The 26109-nt window shown below is 42.6% G+C and overlaps 3 protein-coding genes across 11 annotated transcripts; 2 read left to right on the forward strand and 1 right to left on the reverse strand.

The window, feature by feature from the left end:
* The first annotated feature begins 1072 nt into the window (after window positions 1-1072).
* Window positions 1073-4313, forward strand: ubl4a (ubiquitin like 4A). 5 transcript variants are annotated; one of them, XM_021621491.2, is made up of 5 exons: window positions 1073-1299; window positions 1746-1851; window positions 2054-2247; window positions 2576-2724; window positions 4117-4313. In XM_021621491.2, exons 1-4 carry the CDS (start codon window positions 1252-1254, stop codon window positions 2681-2683), a joined length of 456 nt encoding a protein of 151 aa, XP_021477166.1. In that variant the 5' UTR covers window positions 1073-1251; the 3' UTR covers window positions 2684-2724; window positions 4117-4313. The 5 variants fall into 5 exon arrangements, with proteins under 5 accessions (XP_021477166.1, XP_036791745.1, XP_021477168.1 ...); XM_036935850.1 differs by having other exon boundaries at window positions 4120-4313; XM_021621493.2 differs by having other exon boundaries at window positions 2576-2702.
* LOC110536016 (ras-related protein Rab-7a) lies at window positions 3167-7264 on the reverse strand. Of its 2 annotated transcripts, none has more exons than XM_021621489.2 (6): window positions 7043-7264; window positions 5479-5536; window positions 5173-5299; window positions 4747-4965; window positions 4363-4491; window positions 3167-4202 (listed from the first exon to the last, which is right to left on the reverse strand). In XM_021621489.2, the coding sequence occupies exons 1-6, from the start codon at window positions 7059-7061 to the stop codon at window positions 4113-4115; spliced, it is 642 nt and encodes a 213-aa protein (XP_021477164.1). In that variant the 5' UTR covers window positions 7062-7264; the 3' UTR covers window positions 3167-4112. The 2 variants fall into 2 exon arrangements, with proteins under 2 accessions (XP_021477164.1, XP_021477165.1); XM_021621490.2 differs by lacking the exon at window positions 7043-7264 and adding an exon at window positions 6289-6511.
* si:dkey-32e23.4 (dynamin-1-like protein) lies at window positions 6027-24795 on the forward strand. Of its 4 annotated transcripts, none has more exons than XM_021621487.2 (18): window positions 6027-6183; window positions 7663-7766; window positions 7974-8115; window positions 8360-8395; window positions 8640-8686; window positions 8874-8945; window positions 9057-9143; window positions 9286-9448; window positions 18121-18241; window positions 19016-19354; window positions 19765-19885; window positions 21438-21593; window positions 21694-21783; window positions 21931-22029; window positions 22250-22363; window positions 22477-22586; window positions 22694-22853; window positions 22965-24795. In XM_021621487.2, exons 2-18 carry the CDS (start codon window positions 7665-7667, stop codon window positions 23019-23021), a joined length of 2016 nt encoding a protein of 671 aa, XP_021477162.1. In that variant the 5' UTR covers window positions 6027-6183; window positions 7663-7664; the 3' UTR covers window positions 23022-24795. The 4 variants fall into 4 exon arrangements, with proteins under 4 accessions (XP_021477162.1, XP_036791742.1, XP_036791743.1 ...); XM_021621486.2 differs by lacking the exon at window positions 6027-6183 and adding an exon at window positions 7007-7010; XM_036935847.1 differs by lacking the exon at window positions 8360-8395 and having other exon boundaries at window positions 6028-6183.
* Window positions 24796-26109: the final 1314 nt, after the last annotated feature.

Genomic DNA, 26109 nt, shown 5'->3' on the forward strand with positions numbered 1-26109 from the left:
AATATCTAACAAGTAATCTAACAATTCCATAACAACTCCCTAATACACACAAATCTAAAGGGATTGAATAAGAATGTGTACATATAAATACATAGGTGAGCGCTGACCGAGCGGCATAGGTCCCTCTCCCTCATATAGACCCCTCTCTGGGTTGGCACCAGCCCCTTACACATAGCCGCAGGAAGTAGTTTGGGGGTGAGAGTACTGCGATGGGGGGGGGGGGGGGGGGGGGGGGGGGGGGGGGGGGGGGGGGGGGGGGGGGGGGGGGGGGCTTCTTTTTCATAAAAAAAAAAATAATACATTTTTCAGCGGGGGGGGGCTTCTTTTTCATTTTTTTTAAAATACGTTTTTCAGGGGGGGGTTCTGCAGCACCCTCAGCACTCCTACTTCCTACGGCTATGCCCTTTCGGCTCTCTCCCACCTCCAGCTGGCTGGATTTAGTGGCATCCCCTGGTGTCCCTGGCCGCAAGATGTTCCCCCTCTCTGGGCGTGGGCCCCTCTCCCCGAAACACATGTAAACGCCCCCCCCCCCCCCCCCCCCCCCCCCCCCCAAAAAAAATAAACAAATACAAGCTGGGAGTAGCTATTATTCTCTTAAAGTAGCAGAACTCTGTCATTAGAGATCTTTTCCCATTGACTTGTTTGGGTGGATTACTATGTGCCCGTGGTTAAACTGCTCTAAAACGGCCAGTGTAATTAGGTATACTCTCTCATGACAGCTTAATATTAAGGGTTGTTCTCCAAAAGTTTCTAAAACAGACAGGTGACCACAGAAATTAATATGATGTCATGTCATCATATTACAATAAGAAACTGTGGGACTTCCTCTCTATGGAATTTTTCTGAAGAATTTGATGAGCAAGTTCAAACATTTCTAATGTTGTTACCTAATGTTATAAACAAATAATATGTTAATTTGTGTAATATGCACTCCATATCAAAACAGCATGATAAAAACGTTGAAAACAATTCATCATGCACAATTCTTGCAACTATAACTGCATCCACGAATTTGAGATCGTTCAGCTACCTTTATCCAGGCCATATATAACGGGGATGCAGATTACCGCATCGACTGACCTGACTGGTCAATCCATATTCCACACAGCAGGGGGCAGCACGCGCATATTGAGTATTAAAAGCAGTGGGGAAGTAACTAGAACATGATTGCTGATAAGGTTTGGACTGTTTGGAGAAACAACAAACCTGTTATCATAACGTTGAATTGTTTTCAATTACACAGTCAATACAATGATTTTAACTATAAAACCACTTAAAGGAAAGGAGTGCAATGTACAGGTAAGCATTTATGAGCAAAAGGCAGACTGGAGCCGGTAGCTAGCTAACCTAGTTAGCTATGTCAGCTAGCTGCTACTGCTGTTTCCAGTATCACGGGCTAGCATTTTAAAGGAAAGGTCTATTTGTTATATCTAGCTATTGAGTATCTTGATGCAGAGGGTGTTCACAGCAGGTCTGTAACTTCATGAATTAGCTACAGGAAATGAAGTTGGCAACAAAAGCAGAGTTGGCTCATGTTCGTAGCTTGAAGATAAAGCTCTGCGGTTCAGGGCGTTAGTCCTCTCAGTAGACCAGACCTAGGCCAGGGAAGATAATGTGCCTGCTGTAGATATGGTCCGCTTGTCAAGAGGAATAGTTCAGCGATATCAATGTGATTATGCTGTCGCTATTACATCAATACTGTCAATAATATTAAATGTCAGTTGTTTAATATGTCACAATTTCAGGTCACAGAAGATGAAAAAGTCTCCATGGTGAAAGAACTAGTGTCTGAACGTCTGAATATACCTGCAAATCAGCAGCGATTGCTTTACAAGGGGAAAGCCCTTGCAGGTACCTACACTGAGGCCAACTACTGTAGCTAATCATACACAGCCTGGCATTGTCGAAGTTCCCCAGCTGTGTATGAGGATGTCACATCACTGAATCTACCAAGTTACACATTGCCCTGCTGCATTCTTGAATATTCTTTATAACATTCATACCAGTACATCTATCACAAAGCCAATCACATCTTTGTCCATTTTCGTTACAGATGAACACAGATTGAGCGATTATTCCATTGGGCCAGAGGCCAAGTTAAACTTGGTGGTTCGTCCAGCAGGGGAGAGGAGTGGGATGGCTAGCAGTAGCAGTGCGGTCAGCGGGGTGTGGCAGACTCTGTCCACTGTTCTAGCGAAACACTTCAGCCCTGCAGATGCAGCTAAAGTCCATGAACAGTTAATCAAGGTACATTATTTCCATTAACAAGAGTAGGCAGCTGTTGGTACATATCCATAGATCTTATCATACTCGCCAACAAAACACATTCAGGTCATGTACATTATTCTGATTTGGGAGTATAAGCTGCTTTGCATGCACACCATTGAATCCCTTGTTTCTACACTACATCAATAATTACTAATTAAGTGTTTAAGAATATCCCTCCACATACTTTTGCTGAAGTACAGAATTCACTGAATGTTCTCACCTTTAGACTGCAGGTACTACTTTTGTACTGTATGAATGATTTGATCAGTCTCAGGCTAGCGATTTACACTGCTTTCTCTTCCAAAAGGATTATGAACGTTCACTTCGGCAACTCAGTCTGGATGACATTGAGCGCCTGGCCGGGCGACTGCTTCACCCAGACAGTGAGGGCATGGACACATCGTACATGGATTGAAAACCTGCCTGACTTGACGGTATTCTGGCGATTTCACAGAGGTGCAGTGGGTTGTACAGGGATAACATGAAAGGTTGACTATAGTGTAGCTGCAAAGCTTTTAGATCACAGCCTGTCTTAATGATACTTTTCTTTGTTTTCTCCAGACATTCCTGTACAATTGATAGGATATTTTCACATGATCAAATCAGACTGAAACGAGAGCCAATACCTTTTGACTGTTGGTCTAAAATTATCACTGAGTAATTATGGAAGTTCTTATTTATAAGCAATGTGTTGTAAATGAATGATAGTTTACAGAAAACACACTCTGTAAGGTTAGTTCTAGTTAATGTTGTTCAGTGCAGTCATTGTATGATTTGTATATATTGTTTATACAAGCATAAAAAAATTGACTGTTTTCCCTCAATTTCAAGTACTCACTTGGTCTAGGCCTAGCATCATTTTTTTTTAACTGAATAAAGCACAATCTACCTCAAATAGTATTTAGTCATAATTGTACCTTTTTTATTCAACTGTCAGGAAATTATTTAACCATTTATATTAAGATATATGTTCAACTTCTACTTACAGCAACCGTAACAATTTATAAAATTGATGGACGTTCATATAGTTGTATTTATATTATACAAAGCAAAAAATAAGAGGTCAGATTGTGTGAGAGAGATGCTGCCTTATCTATGATAGGATTTGGCCTGCAAATGTAACACCTTAAACTGGGAAAATCTATTTAAACTCCCATCTAACAAGATGTCCAGTTTGGAACAAGACTTGATAACAGGAATTTGCCTCCGACTGCATTATCCATATTAGAAAGCACACACTGCTGATCATATTGGATTTTCTAGTGATAGCTTTGTTTCCTCTCTCCCCACAAACACACACAGTTGAACTTGAGTCCCATTTGTACAATTTACATAATTTCTGATCAGCAGCTTAAAACTGTCTACCATTTCTTCATTGTTCATGCAAATATGCTGTACTTAGGTCTTCACCTTGAAGAGGAAATGCAATAGTAGTGCAGATAAATGTGACACCAAGTTCTTTTAAAGAGGAACCATTATAGTTGTGACTGCTATGACAAACATAGTGAGCTAGCACAGAGACCACAAGGAAATGGAAGGCACGTTGATAAGGGAGAATGCATCGGATGTCTCCCAGACATAACATACATTATTGCAAGACTGATGAGTATCAAAAACAAAAATGTTTGACAAATACAAAGCCAGTTGTCTTGGTGAAAATACAGATATTGATGTAACTGATGTTTCAGTTCCTGCCACATGAACTTCAAAGAGAAAAACGGGGGGGTTTAGCATTTTTCGTCTGAGATCTTGCATATGTGAAGACATAAAATGGTATGAATGTACATTATTGTAATCCCCCTTCAATCAAACAATGTGTATATATGTCATGTTTTCTCCCTTCCTCAGCAGCTGCAGCCATCACTAGAGGAGGCTGGTCTGTCATCCCTCAGTTTGATCTGATCTGGGAAGTCATAAGTCTCCACTTCTGACTCCTAACAATGAGGACAGGAAAACATGGCAGGTTAATTAATGCCTTCAAAAAAAGTTCCAAAGTGAATACATTCTTGTATCTGCATCAATAAATTGTTCTTAAAGTGTGAAAACTACGTCATGAGTTTAACATTATCCAAATTCAATCAGCAATCAACCTACCTGTTTGAGAGCATTTCGGCAAATAGTTTGAAAGGCTTGATCAACATTGATGGCCTCCTTCGCACTTGTCTCGAAATATGGGATACTGCCCTTACTCGTACACCACGCCTGGGCTCGCTTGGTCGTCACCTGGTCAGTAATATAATATTCATATGAACAAATTACATTTCACACAAACAAACATTGGGGCTACACATGTATATAGTCTGGTTATTCATATTTTATTGTTTTATTGTTAACATTTTTCTTACTTTTTAACTCTACATTTTGGGTAAAGGGCCCTTAAGCATTTCATGGTAAAATCTACACTGGTTGTATTTGGCACATGTGACATAACATTTGATTTGATGGCACAACTTCACATATTTGGGCATATGTACAGACCTGCCTGTTCTCCAAGTCAATCTTGTTGCCGAGCACAACAAATGGGAAGTTCTCTGGGTCACGGGGGCTGGCTTGAATCAGGAACTCGTCTCGCCAGCTGTCAAGAGTCTTGAAGGTGTTTGGCGCAGTAACATCGTACACAAGGACACAACAGTCTGCACCTCGATAGAAAGCAACGCCCAATGACTGGAATCTCTCCTGCCCTGCAGTGTCCCAGATCTAGTAGAATGGATGACATTCATAACTGAACTCACCACTACACGCACTTCAATACATATCCAAAGGGACCATGTTACATAGAGAAAGGCTTGACTAAAATGTTTAGTTGAATACATTTCTATCAGGTTTAAACTTATGGTATTGGGACACAATACCGAGGAGAGGTTATGGAAGATGTGCATGGTCAAGGATAGAGAAGTCTATTACCTGCATTGTCACAAGCCTGTCATCCACCATCACCTCTTTGGTAAGAAAGTCAGCACCGATTGTGGCCTTATACTGATTGCTGAACTTCTTATTCACATATTGGTTCATGAGAGAGGTCTTCCCAACTCTGTCAGTGTGGAGATAGAGGAGAGTGATGAACAAACATAGGCAGGGACAAAATTAGATAAAATAATCTTTAGGCACCTTTACCCAAAAATTAGTGGAACCCAATGTACATGAAGAATGTGATCTATGGTAAGGACAATTTGGAATGAACAGGTTTCACACTGCAAGTGTTCTACTCACCCTGAGTCTCCAAGAATTATCACCTTGAGTAGAATCTTCTTCCGAGACGCCATATTTGCTGATGAGAGAATAGGTAAGACATTTCAGTGCATCAGTTAGGACTAGGACACTGTTACCACAGATGAACAATGTGCCAGATGTTTCACCAGATGTATACATTTGAAGTATCTGGTTGGCGTTTCCACTCACTACCAAATATGGTGATGAGGGGAAGTCCAATGGCCAGCAATGGCAGAAGATGGAAGGAGATGCATTTTGTCAGACAAACTGCAAATTTTCTCATTAATGAAACATTTGATCTCAATAGAGTTTTCTGTTCCCAAAACTAGAATCTGTTATTAACATAGCGGACTACGTTTTGTAGACTTTACCAAAGTTTCTAAAAATTGTTTTATTTCGGAGTGCAAGGGCGAATTTAGTTATTGCACACCCGCGATTCGTAAAGTAGGCGTTCCCTAACTAAAATATGTTAGAAACCGCCAATAGGATCTCGCTAGCTCGTGCTTGGCGCTGCCACCTTGTTAGTCCACCCACTATGATGCATTTGCTTCCATTGGAAATAACAGGCTGTGGACCATCTTGGGTTAGTTAGAAAAATCTTTGATGTTATCAGTGCGGCATCAAGAAGTCAATGCAGGATGCTTGGGATCCTATGTGTGACGGGCTTTGACCATGAATCATGATTTACAGAAGATACTAATCGTGGTAAGCCAAATGTTAGCTAACTATTCAATTTCCACATGACCTGACATATTAGTTAGCTAACGTTGGCTAGTTGGCTAGCTTTTAGGGAAAAATCAAATCGTTTACCTTTTACTCTGGCGTCAGACAGATGTAGAGAGAAAACTGTTGTTCTCTTGAATAATTCTCATTAACTAACTACTTTGATTAAAACTGGTAATGTCTAGACATACAACCCTCTGCTGTTTTTTATCAGACGGTATGCAGCTTGTTCACGAGTCGGTCGGGGCAGGGTGCTGTGATTATCTGATCTGTAGCAGACCTGGATTGGACTTTCCACGAAGCAAATTTGCGCAAGTCTTTTGCCCTGCTGACTCTCGTGAACACGCATTTGGGTTCCAGTCACAAGGGGCTGACGTTAAGTGTACATACATATATATAATTTATTTATGTATTATTCCATTGGTTACCTCGAAGCAGATGCCCCAAGGGCAGAGTGGCCCACACTCATTGAATATGGTGCTTTTAAATGTTAGAGCATAAAGAAACATGTGTGATGTCACTTGGAAAAAGAGGAGGGAGTTGCGTGTAGAGGGCGTTGTCAAAATTATGACAGACTGTATTTAAACCAATCAGCTAACCGTATAATATACGGAAAAACGTTGAATGACCAATCACCTCTTTCAAAAAAAAATAAAAAAAATTCAATGACAGCCTTGAATACAACCCGGTTTGAAGTCGCTAAAAATACAGATAACGCTAAATTGTGGATAGTACAGAACTTCCGTTACTGTAGCTAGCTGTCTTTGCAGGATGAAGTGAGCACGGTATTGTTGGATTGATCTTCTCTGGTAAGGAAACGACGAAAGCGTTAGCCACTTACCCTTTCCCTGCTTCCTCATCAGAGCACCTTGGCCTGAATCGGTTTAACTAGGAAGTTCAGCAGCATCTCCGTTTGTTCCCCTTCAAAACAATGTAAAATGTCAAAAAATAGCCAAATGTTGTATACCGAAAGACTTGACAATGCTAAATGTCTGGTTGTTTGCGAAATTAGTCCTACATTTATTGCATGATAGGGGTCATAAGCAAGCTAGGTTAACTGTTAGCTAGATAGGTCTGGGTAGCTTTGAATATAGCATATCTTGGACTTTGGCCACTAATCAGCGATCAACCCCAAATCAAACGATTCCAGTTTTGTCTCTCAGTAGGGCCTGAACAGTAGGGCCTGAACAGTAGGGCCTGAATCCATTCCCTTTCACATGACCACCCGCGGGCCTTTCTTATGTAATGTTGGTTATCATCACGAGAGCTAATGAATCACAACAACAAATACTACTGTTAAGCTATTGTGTAGTTTGTTTGTTGCTTGCTAACGTTACACATTCTTATCCATCTGCAAGAGGTCTCTTGTTTTTGCCTTTTGTAGGAGATTAAGGAGAGTCCTGTGTACTATATGTTTATAATCTCACCATTGCTTCTTTCACTTTCTTTTGCCAACTGTAGAAATGGAGACTCTAATTCCCATCATCAATCGGCTCCAGGAAGTCTTCCTGACAGTGGGGGCAGAGATCATCCAGCTGCCTCAGATAGTGGTGGTTGGCTCGCAGGTCAGTACAGAATCAAAATGCAAGAATCAATGGTTGTTCCATTGGGGAATTGTTACATTGGGGAATTGTGTCATTGTTGAAATTAACATATCAATGTCCAGCAGTCTTTCCAGGGAGATGGAGGAAGTATAGATAATAGCAATGAATCCTTCATGTAGCTAAGTGTTAAAGTCTTTCTAAAATTGATCTCCTCTTTTCCCATGACAGAGCAGCGGCAAGAGTTCTGTGTTGGAGAGCCTGGTTGGAAGGGATTTTCTGCCTCGGGGATTAGGCATAGTCACACGGCGACCCCTAGTGTTGCAGCTGGTGAATGTGCCTCCATTGGCAGAGAGGAGACTGCAAGAAAATGGTATGCACTTGACACAGAAACAAGATGTGATTGTCACTTTAAAAGCTGTCTCCATGTTGCTTCTCGCAGATAAACCGTACACTGGACACACTGAAACAAATCAATGCCAGTGCAGCTGACATTTATTCAATGAATTTCAATATCTCGCATTCATGTAATTTCACTCATTGGATAAAGCCTAAGTGGTCTTTGGGATGTTTGCTCTTTTCTAACATATTTACAATCCCTTCTTCACCTTTCTCAGGAAATGGGGTAAAACAAAATGCAAACAGCTACCCAGGTCTTTACTTCCATAGTTTATCTGCATGGACCTGTTGCGTTGTCATTCATCTTAATATCATCTTGTCATCCTCATCGTCTTTTCATTTCCTCTGTCTAATCATCACATCAACTTACAAACTCTGTCTCTGTCATATTTTGTTTCAAAATATTTATAAACCCCATCAGTCTGTTTTTATGTGATACAAGTATTTCATTTCCGTTTACACATTATTTTACACTCAATCTTTTTATATTTTGTCAAGGGATCAAGGCTGATGAATGGGGCACGTTCCTTCATAGCAAGAACCAGGTATGTGGCACTATCTTCGCTTTGCACAAAATCTATTTAGCTGTTTTGCACTGCACATTGAGTGTTTCATATTTGCAGTAGGGCATTACATTGTCCGAGAAACTTGGTACTGTATCTCCTAACGTCATGCCACCAGGGGTGTTGGTGAAGTCGATATTTCAGTATCCCATCTCTGTTTGCATTATAGATTTTCACAGATTTCTTGGAGATTCGCAAGGAGATTGAAGAAGAGACTGAGCGTAGCTCAGGAGGCAACAAGGTATGTATGTATACATTGTAGATAGATTTGTCTTATCTCCAGTTTATGCGTTATTGATTTACTTTTGTCTGCTTCTCGCTCCATCCCCATTTCCTCTCTTGTGGTCTTTAGGGAATCAGCCCTGAGCCCATCTATTTGAAGATTTTCTCTCCTCATGTCCTCAATCTCACACTGGTTGATTTGCCAGGAATAACCAAGGTAAGCCCAACCAGTGTGTTAATCCCACTAACTTGAAAATGCACAACTATGGTGTTCCTCATGGTAAAATTAATGACATTACTCATTGAAAACAAATGTGTATATTTAATTGCAGTAATGTAGTTATTTCTTGTTGTACTAGGTTCCGGTTGGAGATCAGCCAGAGGACATAGAAGCTCAAGTCCAAGAGATGATCCTATCCTTCATCTCCAACCCCAACTCCCTTATCCTCTCAGTGTCTCCTGCCAATTCCGACTTGGCCACCTCTGATGCCCTCAAACTGGCCCGCGAGGTCGACCTGGATGGTGAGGCATAGTGTACACTTGTGCTCCTTCATTTTTCACTGCATGTCTTTTCAGTGTATACAGTGAATTCGGAAAGTATTCAGACATCTTGACTTTTTCCACATTTTGTTATGTTACAGCTTTATTATAAAATCGATTAAAAAAAAATAATACCTCATCAATCTACACACAATAATGACAAAGCAAAAAACGTTTTTTAGATATTTTAGCAAATGTATAAAAAATAAAAACAGACACCTTATTTACATAAGTATTCATAGCTTTTGCTATGAACCTCTAAATTGAGCTCAGGTGAATCCTGTTTCCATTGATCATCCTTGAGATGTTTCTACAACTTGATTGGAGTTCACCTGTGGTAAATTCATTTGATTGGACATGATTTGGAAAGGCGCACACACCTGTCTATATAAGTTCCCACAGTTGACAGTGCAGGTCAGAGCAAAAACCAAGCCATGAGGTAGAAGGAATTGTCCTTAGCGCTCCGAGACAGGATTGTGTCGATTCACAAATCTGGGGATGGGTACCAACGCATTTCTGCAGCATTGAAGGTCCCCAAGAACACAGTGGCCTACATCATTTTTAAATGGAAGAAGTTTGGAACCACCAAGACTCTTCCTAGAGCTGGCTGCTTGGCCAAACTGATCAATCGGGGGCAAAGGGCCTTGGTCAGGGAGGTGACCAATAACCTGATGGTCAGTCTGACAGAGCTCTAGAGTTCCTCTGTGGAGATTGGTGAACCTTCCTGAAGGACAACCATCTCTGCAGCACTTTACCAATCAGGCCTTTATGGTAGAGTGGCAGGCGAAAGCCACTCCTCAGTAAAAGGCAGATGACAGCCCGCTTGGAGTTTGCCAAAGGGCACTTAAAGGACTCTCCGACCATGAGGAACAAGATTCTCTGGTCTGATGAAACCAAGATTCTCTTTGGCCTGAATGTGGAGCATCATGTCTGGAGGTAAACTGGCACCATCCTTACAGTGAAGTAAGGGAAAGGGGAATACCTAGTCAGTTGTCCAACTGAACTGAAATGTGTCTACCGCATTTAACCCAACACCTCTGAATCAGAGAGGTGCGGGGGGCGGTGGTGGCATCATCATGCTGTGGGGATGTTTTCAGCGGCAGGGACTGGGAGACTAGTCAGAATCGCGGGAAAGATGAATGGCGCAAAATACAGAGAGATCCTTGACGAAAACCTGCGTCAGAGCACTCAGGACCTCAACTGGGCAACGGTTCACCTTCCAACAGGATAACAACCCTAAGCACACAGAAAAGAAAATTTAAAACATTTTTATTTCACCATTATTTAACCAGTTAGGCTATTTGAACAAGTTCTCATTTACAACTGCGACCTGGCCAAGATAAAGCAAAGCAGTGCGACACAAATGACAACACAGAGTTACATATGGAATATATAGTGGGGCAAAAAAGTATTTAATCAGCCACCAATTGTACAAGTTCTCCCACTTAAAAAGATGAGGCCTGTAATTTTCATCATAGGTACACTTCAACTTTGACAGACAAAATGGAAAAAAAAATCCTGAAAATCACATTGTAGGATTTTTAATGAATTTATTTGCAAATTATGGTGGAAAATAAGTATTTGCTCACCTACAAACAAGCAACATTTCTGTCTCACAGAACTGTAACTTCTTCTTTAAGAGGCTCCTCTGTCCTCCACTAGTTACCTGTATTAATGGCACCTGTTTGAGCTTGTTATCAGTATAAAAGACACCTGTCCACAACCTCAAACAGTCACACTCCAAACTCCACTATGGCCAAGACCAAAGAGCTGTCAAAGGACACCAGAAACAAAATTGTAGACCTGCACCAGGCTGGGAAGACTGAATCTGCAATAGGTAAGCAGCTTGGTTTGAAGAAATCAACTGTGGGAGCAATTATTAGGAAATGGAAGACATACAAGACCACTGATAATCTCCCTTGATCTGGGGCTCCACGCAAGATCTCACCCTGTGGGGTCAAAATTATCACAAGAACGGTGAGCAAAAATCCCAGAACCACACGGGGGGGATGACCTGCAGAGAGCTGGGACCAAAGTAACAAAGCCTACCATCAGTAACACACTACGCCGCCAGGGACTCAAATCCTGCAGTGCCAGACGTGTCCTCCTTCTTAAGCCAGTACATGTCCAGGCCCGTCTGAAGTTTGCTAGAGAGCATTTGGATGATCCAGAAGAAGATTGGGAGAATGTCATATGGTCAGACACTTGAACATCTTGGCCATGTTCTGTTATAATCTCCACCCGGCACAGCCAGAAGAGGACTGGCCACCCCACAGCCTGGTTCCTCTCTAGGTTTCTTCCTAGGTTTTGGCCTTTCTAGGGAGTTTTTCCTAGCCACCATGCTTCTACACCTGCATTGCTTGCTGTTTGAGGTTTTAGGCTGGGTTTCTGTACAGCACTTTGAGATATCAGCTGATGTACGAAGGGCTATATAAATACATTTGATTTGATTTTGATTTGATGAAACCAAAATATAACTTTTTGGTAAAAACTCAACTCGTCGTGTTTGGAGGAGAAAGAATGCTGAGTTGCATCCAAAGAACACCATACCTACTGTGAAGCATGGGGGTGGAAACATCATGCTTTGGGGCTGTTTTTCTGCAAAGGGACCAGGACGACTGATCCGTGTAAAGGGAAGAATGAACGGGGCCATGTATCGTGAGATTTTGAGTGAAAACCTCCTTCCATCAGCAAGGGCATTGAAGATGAAACGTGGCTGGGTCTTTCAGCATGACAATGATCACAAACACACCGCCCGGGCAACGAAGGAGTGGCTTCGTAAGAAGCATTTCAAGGTCCTGGAGTGGCCTAGCCAGTCTCCAGATCTCAACCCCATAGAACATCTTTGGAGGGAGTTGAAAGTCTGTGTTGCCTAGCAACAGCCCCAAAACATCACTGCTCTAGATGAGCTCTGCATGGAGGAATGGGCCAAAATACCAGCAACAGTGTGTGTGAACCTTGTGAAGACTTACAGAAAACGTTTGACCTCTGTCATTGACAACAAAGGGTATATAACAAAGTATTGAGAAACTTTTGTTATTGACCAAATACTTATTTTCCACCATAATTTGCAAATAACTTAATCACATTGTAGGATTTTTAAATGAATTTTTCTGGATTTTTTTTCTCATTTTGTCAGTCATAGTTGAAGTGTACCTATGATGAAAATTACAGGCCTCTCTCGTCTTTTTAAGTGGGAGAACTTGCACAATTGGTGGCTGACTAAATACTTTTTGCCCCACTGTACAAGCATACAGTCAATAACACAATAGAAAAAGTCTATATACATTGTGTGCAAGTGGCGGGAGGAGATAAGCCAATAAATAGGCCATAGTAGCGAAGTAATTACAATTTAGCAAATTAACACTGGAGTGATCGATGTGCAGATGATGATGTGCAAGTAGAAATACTGGTGTGCAAAAGAGCAGAAAAGTAAATAAAAACAATATGGGGATGAGGCAGGTAGATTCAGTGGGCTATTTACAGATGGGCTATATACAGTTGCAGCGAGCGGTTAGCTGCTCAGATAGCTGATGTTTAAAGTTAGTGAGGGGAATATAAGTCTCCAGCTTCAGTGATTTTTGCAATTCGTTCCAGGCATCGGCAGCAGAGAACTGGAAGAAAAGGAGGCCAAAGTAGGTGTTGGCTTTGGATGACCAGTGAGGTATACCTGCTGGAGCGCGTGCTATGGGTAGGTGTTGTTATTGTGACCAGTGAGCTGAGATAAGGCGGCGCTCTAACCAGCATAGACTTATGTTTGGCGGCGTGAGTAAAGGAGGCTTTGTTGCGAAATAGGAAGCCGATTCTTGATTTTATTTTGGATTGGATATGTTTAATATGAGTCTGGAAGGAGAGTTTACGGTCTAGCCAGACACCTAGGTATTTGAAGTTGTCCACATTCTAAGCCAGAACCGTATACATAATGGTGTCGTCTGCATAGAGGTGGATTAGGGAATCGCCCGCAGCAAAAACGACATCGTTGATATATACAGAGAAAAGAGTAGGCCCAAGAATTGAAACCTGTGGTACCCCCATAGACTGCCAGAGGTCTGGACAACAGGCCCTCCGATTTGACACACTGAGCTCTATCTGGGAAGTAGTTGGTGAACCAGGTGAGGCAGTCATTTGAGAAACCAAGGCTGTTGAGTCTGCCGAATACGGTGATTGACAGAGTCGCAAGCCTTGGCCAGGTCGATGAAGACGGCTGCACAGCACAGTACTGTCTTTTATCGATGGCGGTTATGATATCGTTTAGTACCTTGAGCGTGGCTGAGGTGCACCCGTGACCAGCTCGGAAACCGGATTGCACAGCGGAGAAGGTACGGTGGGATTCGAAATGGTCAGTGATCTGTTTATTAACTTGGCTTTCGAAGACTTTAGAAAGGCAGGGCAGGATGGATATAGGTCTATAACAGTTTTGGTCTAGTGTCCCTTTGAAGAGGGGTAATCGCTCGCTGCAACTGCCCACTGCCTCAGTGCAGTGGGCAGCTGGGAGAAGGTGCTCTTATTCTCCATGGACTTTAGTGTCCCAAAACATTTTGGAGTTGCATTTTGCGGGGACTATTCGACGCTAGTGCAGTCTGCCACAGGATGTTTTTGTGCTGGTCAAGGGCAGTCAGGTCTGAAGTGGCTTCGGGACACGTTTCTGAATGTCCTTTACTGGCCCATTCAGAGCCCGGACCTCATCGAAAATAGCTGTGCAGCGACGCTCCCCATTCAACCTGTCCGAGCTTGAAAGAATCTGCAGAGAAGAATGGGAGAAACTCCCTATATGCATGTGTACCAAGCTTGTAGTGTCATTTTCTTTCTTCATTTTACCTTTATTTAACTAGGCAAGTCAGTTAAGAACAAATTCTTATTTTCAATTTCAATTTTCAACTGCCTGTTCAGCTCGGGGGTTTGAATTTGCAACCTTCCGGTTACTAGTCCAACGCTTTAACCACTAGGCTACCCTGCCGCCCAAGAATACTCGAGGCTGTATTCTTTGCCAAAGGTGCTTCAACAAAGTACTGAGTAAAGGGTCTAAATACTTATGTAAATGTGATATTTCAGTTTTTTTTAATTTGTAATAAATTTGCAAAAATTTCTAAACCTGTTTTTACCTTGTGATTATGGGGTATTGTGTGTAGATTGAGAGGTGGAAAAAATAATTTAATATATTTTAGAATAAGGCTGTAATGTAACAAAATGTGGAAGAAGTCAAGGGATCTGAATACTTTCCGAGTGCACTGTATATATTTTTCAGTGTGTTTAAGTCTTAAATTAATTTATCTGATTTAAATGCCTTAGTTCCGTTTTCAAAGTTCTTAAACGTGGACGACAATATAATATTGTGTCTCTGCTTAATTGTTGCCAACGTGGCAAGAAAGAAAAAAATAGAACATCAAATAATAGTCGAGGCACTTTCCTGAGCTTTCCAACCACATGTTCGCTTCCTTGTGTGAACATCATGTGCCAATGGGAGTCGGGCCATTGCTAGAGGAGAGCGGGAGAGGAATGCGCATGGTAGCCTATACAATTTGATAGACAACACTAACTAGAGCTGGGACAATAAACCAGAAATTACAGACACCGACATTGCCCTCCTCTTACCTATGCAATTTGGCTTATGTCTGTAATGTCAGTGATTAGGCTGCACAACGTTCCTGCAGATGTTTTGGTTCTAAAAAAAACATTATTTATTCAACAGTAATGTGCATTAACCTGCGTCCCGCTATGAAAGTATTTGCCCTGACCCTGTTTCGCTGCTTGTTCTCACTCCCTCTCCCACCTTTTGCGCACAGTGAAGGGAAAGATGCATTCTGAGAAGTGCAAGCATAACGTTACTTACTGATAGTTGAGAAACATTTCTAAATGTAACTGGGAAAGACAGCTTTTACTGTTGAACAAGAGCAGAGTGGCCGCTTTATGTGAGTAGAACAATTATTTCTCAACTGTCACTATAGAGGAAATAACCACTTTACAAACTGAGTAGGCTATGTAATTGAGATGATACGGAGTGGAGAGCGCCTTTTGCGGTTAATACCCTAAGTAGCCTATAGGCACACAATGTAATGTTTTTGTGGGACATAAAATGTACCGTTAGATCGATCCATTGAATGGATATATCTAGCAACAATATACACTGCTCAAAAAAATAAAGGGAACACTAAAATAACACATCCTAGATCTGCATGAATGAAATATTCTTATTAAATACTTTTTGCTTTACATAGTTGAATGTGCTGACAACAAAATCACACACAAATTATCAATGGAAATCAAATTTATCAACCCATGGAGGTTGGATTTGGAGTCACACTCAAAATTAAAGTGGAAAACCACTCTACAGGCTGATCCAACTTTGATGTAATGTCCTTAAAACAAGTCAAAATTAGGCTCAGTAGTGTGTGTGGCCTCCATGTGCCTGTATGACCTCCCTACAACGCCTGGGCATGCTCCTGATGAGGTGGCGGATGGTCTCCTGAGGGATCTCCTCCCAGACCTGGACTAAAGCATCCGCCAACTCCTGGACAGTCTGTGGTGGCGTTGGTGGATAGAGCGAGACATGATGTCCCAGATGTGTTCCTCTTGCAGGAACTGCTGACACACTCCAGCCACATGAGGTCTAGCATTGTCTTGCATTAGGAGGAACCCAGGGCCAACCGCACCAGCATATGGTCTCACAAGGGGTCTGAGGATCTCATCTCGGTACCTAATGGCAGCAGTCAGGCTACCTCTGGCGAGCACATGAATGGCTGTGCGGCCCACCAAAGAAATGCCACCCCACACCATGACTGACCCACCGCGAAACCGGTCATGCTGGAGGATGTTGAAGGCAGCAGAACGTTCTCCACGGCATCTCCAGACTCTGTCAAGTGCTCAGTGTGAACCTGCTTTCATCTGTGAAGAGCACAGGGCACCAGTGGCGAATTTGCCAATCTTGCTGTTCTCTGGAAAATGCCAAACGTCCTGCACGGTGTTGGGCTGTAAGCACAACCCCCAACCTGTGGACGTCGGGCCCTCATACCACCCTCATGGAGTCTGTTTCTGACCGTTTGAGCAGACACATGCACATTTGTGGCCTGCTGGAGGTCATTTTGTAGGGCTCTGGCAGTGCTCCTCGCATTGATGTGCCATCTTGGATGAGCTGCACTACCTGAGCCACTTGTGTGGGTTGTAGACTCCGTCTCATGCTACCACTAGAGTGAAAGCACCGCCAGCATTCAAAAGTGACCAAAACATCAGCCAGGAAGCATAGGAACTGAGAAGTGGTCTGTGGTCACCACCTGCAGAACCACTCCTTTATTGGGGGTGTCTTGCTAATTGCCTATAATTTCCACCTGTTGTCTATTCCATTTGCACAACAGCATGTGAAATTTATTGTCAATCAGTGTTGCTTCCTAAGTGGACAGTTTGATTTCACAGAAGTGTGATTGACTTGGAGTTACATTGTGTTGTTTAAGTGTTCCTTTTATTTTTTTGAGCAGTGTATTTAGTTAGCAATCTAGCTAATGTTTGAGTTCCTACTTCCTCCGGTTGTAAAACATGTAGCATAGCCTAGGGCAATATGCACAAAAAACATGCAGGCAAATTTAATCTCGAGAGATCCAAAAATATATCTGGTTATTTTGTCATGTAGCACATCAATATATTCATTATGCATTCCCTGAACATGTTAGATGAAATAGTTAACTTCTTTCACGTCTTACTTGGCACTGTCAGTTCTAGAGCTCTCTTGCTGAGCTTACCTTGCTCCCAAGTATAGCCATGTGATACCCGATTCACTGAAAGAGGGATTTTTAAAAATGTTTTGGTGTTGTAGTCTTTTCTAGCATAACACCTCCAGGAGAGCTACTGGGTGTGTAGACTTGTTCCAATCCCACTCTAACACACCAGATTTGATAAATCAACAGCTCAACAGGACCTTGTTAAGCTGACTCAGGTGTGTTTTGAGCAGTGCTGGATCAAACTGCTCACCCATTACCCTAGCTCTCCAGATGGAGAGTGGACCACTTGTTTTATACAGTAACAGTTCTGTATATTTACATTTTAAGGCATTTTTTCACAGTGTTATCATTATGGTGTTGAGTATCATTATACTAAGCTGGTAGTGGTATTGAAGCCAAAATTCTAAACACTTAAGAGTTGTGATCTAGCTGATGATTAGGTCATTGGGGTAGCCTGAACAAATGCAGATGGGCAACCCCATGCTTCAGCCATCTATAGCCTAGCTACTATGCTACTACATCTGTTAGACTACAGGAGAATGCTCATTGCTAGAATAGCACACCTGCTTGATAATATGAGCCATGTAGTATATAGCCTTTGGTGAAAGAGCTCGCCTTATTATTAGCGTCTGTGTGGCACAAGCAGATTTCAAATTTGTATTAATTTGCATTCCAAGTGGCATTAAAAAGGTCTTAAGTCTTAAATTCAACTTCATGGAACTTGCAGGTACCCTGTTTGCGCATTGATACAGATGTGTTAAACATCAGTAAACATGGTCAATGTTACTTTAGGTTTGACCTCAACTTTTTAACATCAGTGATTGTTATATACACAAAATTTTAGATTACATAATGAACTGTGCCATTCAAGTGCTGTGTGTGTGTGTAAAGAGCCATGGACAAAAGGGGTGTGTCTTTACCCTTCTGTATCCATGTGTCTTGCAGGCCGCAGAACACTGCTGGTGGTCAGTAAGCTGGACCTGATGGACGCAGGGACAGATGCTCTGGAGGTCTTGCTGGGCCGGGTCATTCCAGTGCGGCTCGGAATTGTGGGAGTGGTCAACAGGTTTGTCCATATGCCTACAACTTATCTAACAGATTTACCTAATTCTTACTGGGTGATGTCACCTCGGTGCTTAAAAAGATGAAGTCCCATAGCAGTGAAAGATGCTATACAAATATTAGGCCAATGTATCACATCTGATTGAGTATAAAGGATCTGAATCATTATGGTCGTTAAATTAACTCAAGTACCCTCAGAGACCTTTGTGCTATAAACAACGAATGTTCCAATGGCCCTGCTATTCACCAGATCAATTCGTTTGCATTTTTCAAACAAAGCTCTAATTTCTGAATGATTGTCTCTCCCTACTTTGAGATTGTTCTCACACATCCTGCTGAGATAATGTGTGCCATGTCTTACTCATGGGGCTCCAGCACAGGGCTGATGTATGAGTTATCTGAGTGGTTTTTCGCCAAGGGTACAGAATTGCAACACAAAAAAAAACATATCTGCCCCTCAAAGGCTGAAATGGTAAGTCATTTTCTGAAGTAATTTCACTGAGCAGAGACAATCTAGTTCAACCGACAGCTCACACTAGCAATCATAGCAACCGCCTTGGAAGGCTGTCTGAAGTCAGTAGGGACCTCAGCTTAGCACATTCCTCCAGAGTGCTAAAGGAATCTGTACGGCTACAGTAACGTCCATTTCAAAAGTGTTGCATCCTATTTGCGTGTATAATTTCCTGCTATGCTGGAGCAGGTGACGTTCTGCATGATCAGATGCACTGTGGAGTATTCTGGAACTCCAGCTGTCATCCTCCATGTCTCCCCCTGCTAGGAGCCAGCATGACATCAACACGCAGAAGAGCATAGAGGACACGGCACGGGACGAGCAGGCCTTCCTCCAGCGCCACTACCCGTCTCTGGCCTCCCGCTGCGGCTCCCGCTACCTGGCTCGCACCCTGAGCCGCCTGCTCATGCACCACATCAGGGACTGCTTGCCGGAGCTGAAGAGGCGTGTGACGGTGTTGAGTGCCCAGTACCAGGCCCGGCTCAGCAGCTACGGCCAGCCTGTAGAGGACCACAGCTCCACCCTGCTACAGATCGTCACCAAGTTCGCCAGCGACTACTGCAACACCATCGAGGGCACCGCCACGCACATCCAGACATCTGAACTGTGAGTAGTTCAACTGCTTTAGGCTCCTTTATCCAGGCACCAATCATCTTTTAGTATTTTATATTGTATTGGAGCAACTCCTCATTGACCACCAAATATTTAGCAACCACCTAGAATCTGCACAGCGGACATTTTGTGACGGAAAACTTGGTTATTGTTCTGCTGAATGCATTTCACTTAAGCAGGCGTTTATTGTATTTCTTGGCCTCCTTGTAATTTTGTACGTGTTCATGTATTGGCATTTCATATTTTGTGGGTTCATTTCAATAGCTCTTGTACCGCTCACTGATTTATTGATTTCCTCAAGCATGTGAAGCAAGTATTGACTCATTCTGGCTGACTGCATCTGATGTTGACAACCCTCGGACACAGCCACTGATACTGCTTCCTCTGTCCTCCTCTCTGGTAAGCTGCGGGGGGGCTCGGATCTGCTACATATTCCATGAGACCTTTGGCCGCACTCTTCAGTCTATTGACCCCCTGGGGGGCTTGACGGAGCTCGACATCCTCACTGCAATCCGCAATGCTACGGTAATAGCCATCAGCTCCAATCGCATTGTCTGTGTGAATCACGTGAGTTATGTTAACCTTTCTGATCTCCCCATCCCGGATCCGGGATCGTGAATACAGACTCAAGCTCATTACCATAACGCAACGTTAACTATTCATGAAAATCGCAAATGAAATGAAATAAATATGCTAGCTCTCAAGCTTAGCCTTTTGTTAACAACACTGTCATCTCAGATTTTCAACATATGCTTCTCAACCATTGCAAAACAAGCATTTGTGTAACAGTATTGATGGCTAACGTAGCATTTAGCGTAGCATTTAGCATTAGCATTCAGCTGGCAACATTTACACAAAAAAACAGAAAAGCATTCAAATAAAATCATTTACCTTTGAAGAACTTCAGATGTTTTCAATGAGGAGACTCTCAGATAGCAAATGTTCAGTTTTTCCTGAAAGATTATTTGTTTAGGACAAATCGCTCCGTTTTCTGCGTCACGTTTAGCTATGAAAAAACCCCTGTATCCAGGATTGTGTAAATCTATCAGCAAGCTCATTAGCATAACACAACGTTAACTATTCATGAAAATCGCAAATGAAATGAAATAAATATGCCATCTCTCAAGCTTAGCCTTTTGTAAACAACACTGTCATCTCAGATTTTCTAAATATGATTCTCAACCATAGGAAAACAATCATTTGTGTAAAAGTAGCTAGCTAGCGTAGCATTTAGCGTTAGCATTAGTGTTAGCATCCAGCACGCAACATTTCAACAAAAACATAAAAGCCTTAAAATAAAATAATTTACCTTTGAAGAACTTCAGATGTTTTCAATGAGGAGACTCAGTTAGATAGCAGATGCTCAGTTTTTCCAAAAAGATTCTTTGTGTATTAGAAATAGCTCTGTTTTGTACATCACATTTGGCTACCAAAAAAACCCGAAAATTCAGTCCTCAAAACGCGAACTTTTTTCCAAATTAACTCCATAATATCGACTGAAAACATGGCAAACGTTGTTTAGAATCAATCCTCAAGGTGTTTTTCACATATCTCTTCGATGATATATCGTTCGTGGAAGTGTGCTTTCTCTCCTGAATCCCAGGAGAAAATGCTCGCACCTGAAGATTACGCACAAATTTAGACAAAGGACACCGGGCGGACCCCTGGAAAATGTAGTCTCTTATGGCCAATCTTCCAATGATATGCCTACAAATGCGTCACAATGCTGCCGACATCTTGGGGAAACGGCAGAAGGTCTAAGCTTATTCCTGTCGCATTCACAGCCATATAAGGAGACATTAGAAAACAGAGCTTCAGAAACTCTGCTCATTTCCTGTTTAACGTATCATCTTGGTTTCGCCTGTAGAATGAGTTCTGGGGCACTTACAGACAAAATCTTTGCAGATTCTGAAACTTCAGAGTGTTTTCTTTCCAAAACTGTCAAGTTATGCATAGTCGAGCATCTTTTCGTGACAAAATATCGCGCTTAAAACGGGAATGTTTTTTATCCAAAAATGAAATAGCGCCCCTAGAGATGCAACTGGTTAATAGAGGTGTGTGTTGTGCTGTGCTGCAGGGTCCGCGGCCGGCCCTCTTTGTACCTGAGATTTCCTTTGAGCTGCTGGTGAAGAAGCAGATCAAGCGTCTGGAGGAGCCCAGTCTGCGCTGTGTGGAGCTGGTCCACGAGGAGCTGCAGAGGATCATCCAGCATTGCTCCTCCTACAGCACGCAGGTACACTAGACACTGCACAACACATATTACAAAGCAAGCCAGAACCAAATTGTAGTAGAAGTGTCTCTGTATGCTTCCTGACATGCTGTGTGTTTGTCAGGAGCTCCTTCGGTTTCCCAAGCTGCACGACTCCATTGTGGAGGTGGTGACTAGTTTACTCAGGAAGCGCTTGCCCATTACTAATGACATGGTACGACAAATTTGTTTTTGTGATTTGACATTTTCAGTTCATTTGTTTTGTACAAAAATCCTGTGTAATTATTCTACAATTTAGTGCTATTGCTTACTGGGGGTCTGTCTATGTTCGTGAATGATTCTGAGCACCAAACTGTTTCAGGTCCACAACTTGGTTCAAATTGAGCTTGCTTACATCAACACAAAGCACCCAGACTTCACCGATGCTGCTCAGGTCTCAGCATCTGTCAACAGTCAACAGGTAATTCTGCCTCAACTCAAAGCACATGCTCTGCTTTCATGCATATAGATGAGCCTAATGTTGACCAGAGGGTTCTAGAGTCTGATGCGGTCTTCTCATACCAGTATGGACATCACACCTTTTCAGGAATTCCAATAAGCCAGTTGTGACTTTAACACCGATACCTGAACAACTAAATAGAATTGACCCCCCCCCCCCCCCCCCATTTCACTTATTTTAGGGCCTGCAGGATGGAGATAAATGCTGGATGAATGAGAAGGTGGCTGAGGAGAAGGCACCAGTGGCAGGTTTCAGCAGCCCTGTTAAGGGCCAGGCCATCAACCTCCTGGACACAGTGAGTAGTGGAATCAGCAGTCAGAACTGACCCAGCGCTACCCTGTAGAGCAGCACTGTATCTGATTCGATCTGTGACAGATTGTAACATCTGACCCCTGCTCTGTTTGCCAGGCGGTGCCGGTGTCCCGAAAGCTGAGTGCCCGCGAGCAAAGAGACTGTGAGGTCATTCAACGCCTCATCAAATGCTACTTCCTCATTGTCCGCAAGAGCATTCAGGACAGGTCAGAGACCGGCGCTCCAGGGCATCTAGGGGTGTTATTATTTGGGTATCCAGTTAGTGGTGAGTTGATCCTTCTCTGGCCTAGCTAACTGTGTCTTGTGACTGCAGTGTTCCCAAGACGGTGATGCACTTCCTGGTGAACTTTGTGAAGGAGCGTCTGCAGAGTGAGCTGGTGGGCCAGCTGTACAAACAGAACCTGCTGCAGGGGCTGCTCATCGAGTCCCAAGACACAGCACAACAGAGGACAGAGGTGGCCCAGATGCTGGAGGTACTGTACAAGTGCTACTAGTACCCCTAATTACTCTCATGCACTTTGTGTTGTACTTTCGGTTTCCCCCTTTTTAACACCAGTATCCTTCTCTCTCTCTCTTCACTTCAGGCTCTCCAAAAAGCCAGCAACATCATCTCAGAGATCCGGGAGACACACCTGTGGTAGCCCAATGCAACTGACCGTTCCCGTGTGTGTGTGTGTGTGTGTGTGATGGTAATGTATGGCAATACCACTGAGCTCACACTGTCCATTAAACATCCAGCCGTCCTTTTTGTCTGTCCAGGATTTGGACTATTGTGTCTCACTGTGAATATAGTGATGAGACCAACACACTCAGGCAGAGCGGGTCCATTGTGATGAGATGTCTTTAATGTGAAAGAGAACCATGATCAAAAACCATTTTGTTTTTGTTGCAACAATCGTCTGTCTAAATGTCTGGTCTTTTGGTTGTCAATGTGTTGTTTATCACGTGGAGTATTACGTTGTTTTCCTGAGTCTTTCTTGCATCTGATCATGACACAGGTTGTGCTGCTGCATTTGTTTCCATTGATTAGGTATCTATTTGTGAAAGGGTGATCTCAAACCATGACTGCTTGATATGCATGTAGCAGTTTCCGAACATATGTAGAGTAAGTATAATCAGTCGGTATCAGGTTTCCCCTTGTTTTAAGCAACGTTCTGTAAAGTTGAACAGAGGGTGACAACCCAACCCGAGGTTGAACAGTGGGCATTGTCTGCAATGTAATGTTGAAATATGATCCTGGTCTTCGGGGATGCTGCAGAGGTTTGGTTTGACCTGGTCTACAGTGCAACTGAGTACAGTAGTTGTACCTGAGAGCAGACGTATGTTCTTTACGTGTGTCGCATTTATGTATCGTTCCAGGTGTACGGTTGCACTGTTTGTGCATATCTAGTCCTATAACAAAGTTGTACGTTCACAACATAGAATACAGTGTTCCTTTTCTCCGTATGAAGTTTCTAGTCAGACTCTCTTAATTCGCATGTTGTTGGATAACTGAAACCACATTTATGAATAGCACCCACAAAGAGTTGAATAGGTGTGTGTGTGTATATATAGATATTGTATAGCTAGCTTGTCAGGAGATGCAGAATAGTAGGTGGAGTCCAGCAATGATTTGAGGGCCAGGGGTATAGCGATTCATTGCAGAAATCTACTTGGCCAAAGGAAAGTTAAAATAATTTTCAAAATCTCAGAATGCATTGAAATATTGTACCCCAGTTACACCCCCCCCCCCCCCCCCCCCCCCCCCCCCCCCCCCCCCCTTTAAATTAACCCATGTATGCAGTGTGCCTCAGAGAGAGAGGGGGCTGTTGCTGGGGTGCCACCTCTTCTGAAGACTGTCCCTAAGCCTGCTTCTACCCAGATGACAGGGATGTTGGAGGTGTAAGAGACCAACATTGTTTCTGATTTGAACTTGTGCATGCAGCTGTAATTATATCCTCATTTTGTTGATGTAGATCCCCAAGGGAAGTATGCCCTGCAGCCTTTTATTTGTGACTTAGTACCAATTGCGTGACGTTAGTGTATCTTCCATTTAGAATTAGATTCTAAAAAATTTCAAATAATTTATAGTGTAAGTGTACATCGGTTTTTGTATGTCATGGAAATGTTCAAAGGATGATGAGCATTATTCAGAAAGACTAGCCTTAAAGGAACAGGTACCAAGCACCATCTAGCAGAAACACTGACTTCTATGTGATCAAGGAGAGTTTGGTGTCTAGTCTGTCTTTCTGAAAGGACAGTGTGTGTGTGTGTGTGTGAATGTCTTAAGTTTTTCTATCTGAATGAGACTGTGTTTTCTATTATTTAAATGTATATCTTACATCTTTACAAACTGCCTGGAAGTGCTTGACTGCCAATATTTGTGATACATGTAAATTGATATGGGAGGGACTCATTAAACTCTTAACAACAACAGTCTGACCTCTGAGATTGCTTTGCAGGATGTCCTTTATAATTGATATGATCTGTAAAGTCATGATAAGATCTCCAGAAATGTACCATTCAGTCTTGCAGATGGCTATGACTCACAGCAGTCTGGTATCTATTGCCATTGTCCTCTATTCATACTAAGCAGGTGAGCTGAAATCACTAGATATGTAGGATTATTCTGAGGTAAGATTGGATCCTTCTTGAAAAAGACAATGACAAATTGGCCTGCATGTTGCAGAGACCGATTGACTTGCACTTACACGCCTGGCCTTGTCTGCAACCTCATTTTCCCTGCCTATCACGTGCAATAACATCCTTTGTAATTGAGAAAACCAGCAGGACTCTGAATGTCAGCCTTATCTAAAATACTGCAGTTTAGCAATGATGGATTGGCTGTCTTCTGGTGCAGGTGCATGCGTGTGTATAAACACACAGGCGAGGCTTGGATATCACGCAGAACAAAAATATAAATGCAACATGTAAAGTGTTGGTCCCATGTTTTATGAGCTGAAATATAAGATCCCATAAATGTTCCATACACACAAAAAGCGTTTCTCTTAAATGCTGTGCACAAATATGTTTACGTCCCTGTTAATGAGTATTTCTCCTTTGCCAAGATAGTCCATCCACCTGACAGGTATGGCATATTAAGAAGATGATTAAACCTGCATGATCATTACAGTTTCACCTCGTGCTGGGGACAATAAAAGGCCACTCTAAAATGTGCAGTTTTGTCAAACAACACAATGCCACTGATGTCTCAAGTTTGCAGGAACATCCACCAGTGCTGTTGCCAGGGAATTGAATGTATATTTCTCTACCATAAGCTGCCTCAAATGTCATTTTAGAGAATTTTTGCAGTATGTCCAACCAGCCTCACAACCACAGACCGTGAGTAACCACGCCACCACATCCGGCTTCTTCACTTGCGGGATCGTCTGAGACCAGCAACCCAGACAGCTAATGATACTGGGGGTATGAAACTGAGTGCTTGCACAACCAACCAAGAATTTCTGCACAAACTGTCAGAAACAGTCCCCGGGTAACTCATCTACATGCTCGTTGTCCACACCAGGGTCTTGACCTGAAGAGTTTGGTGTCGTAAGCGGCTTCAGCTGGCAAATGATCACCTTCGATTGCCGGTGGTGGTGGTCACACCAGATACTGACTGGTTTTCTGATCCACGCCCCTACCTTTTATGGTATCTGTGACCAACAGATGCATATCTCTTTTCCCAGTCATGTGAAATCCATAGATTAGGGCCTAATGAATATAATTCAATTGACCTATTTCCTTATT

The sequence above is a fragment of the Oncorhynchus mykiss genome, chromosome 11, assembly GCF_013265735.2.
Source record: "Oncorhynchus mykiss isolate Arlee chromosome 11, USDA_OmykA_1.1, whole genome shotgun sequence".
Classification (NCBI taxonomy): domain Eukaryota; kingdom Metazoa; phylum Chordata; class Actinopteri; order Salmoniformes; family Salmonidae; genus Oncorhynchus; species Oncorhynchus mykiss.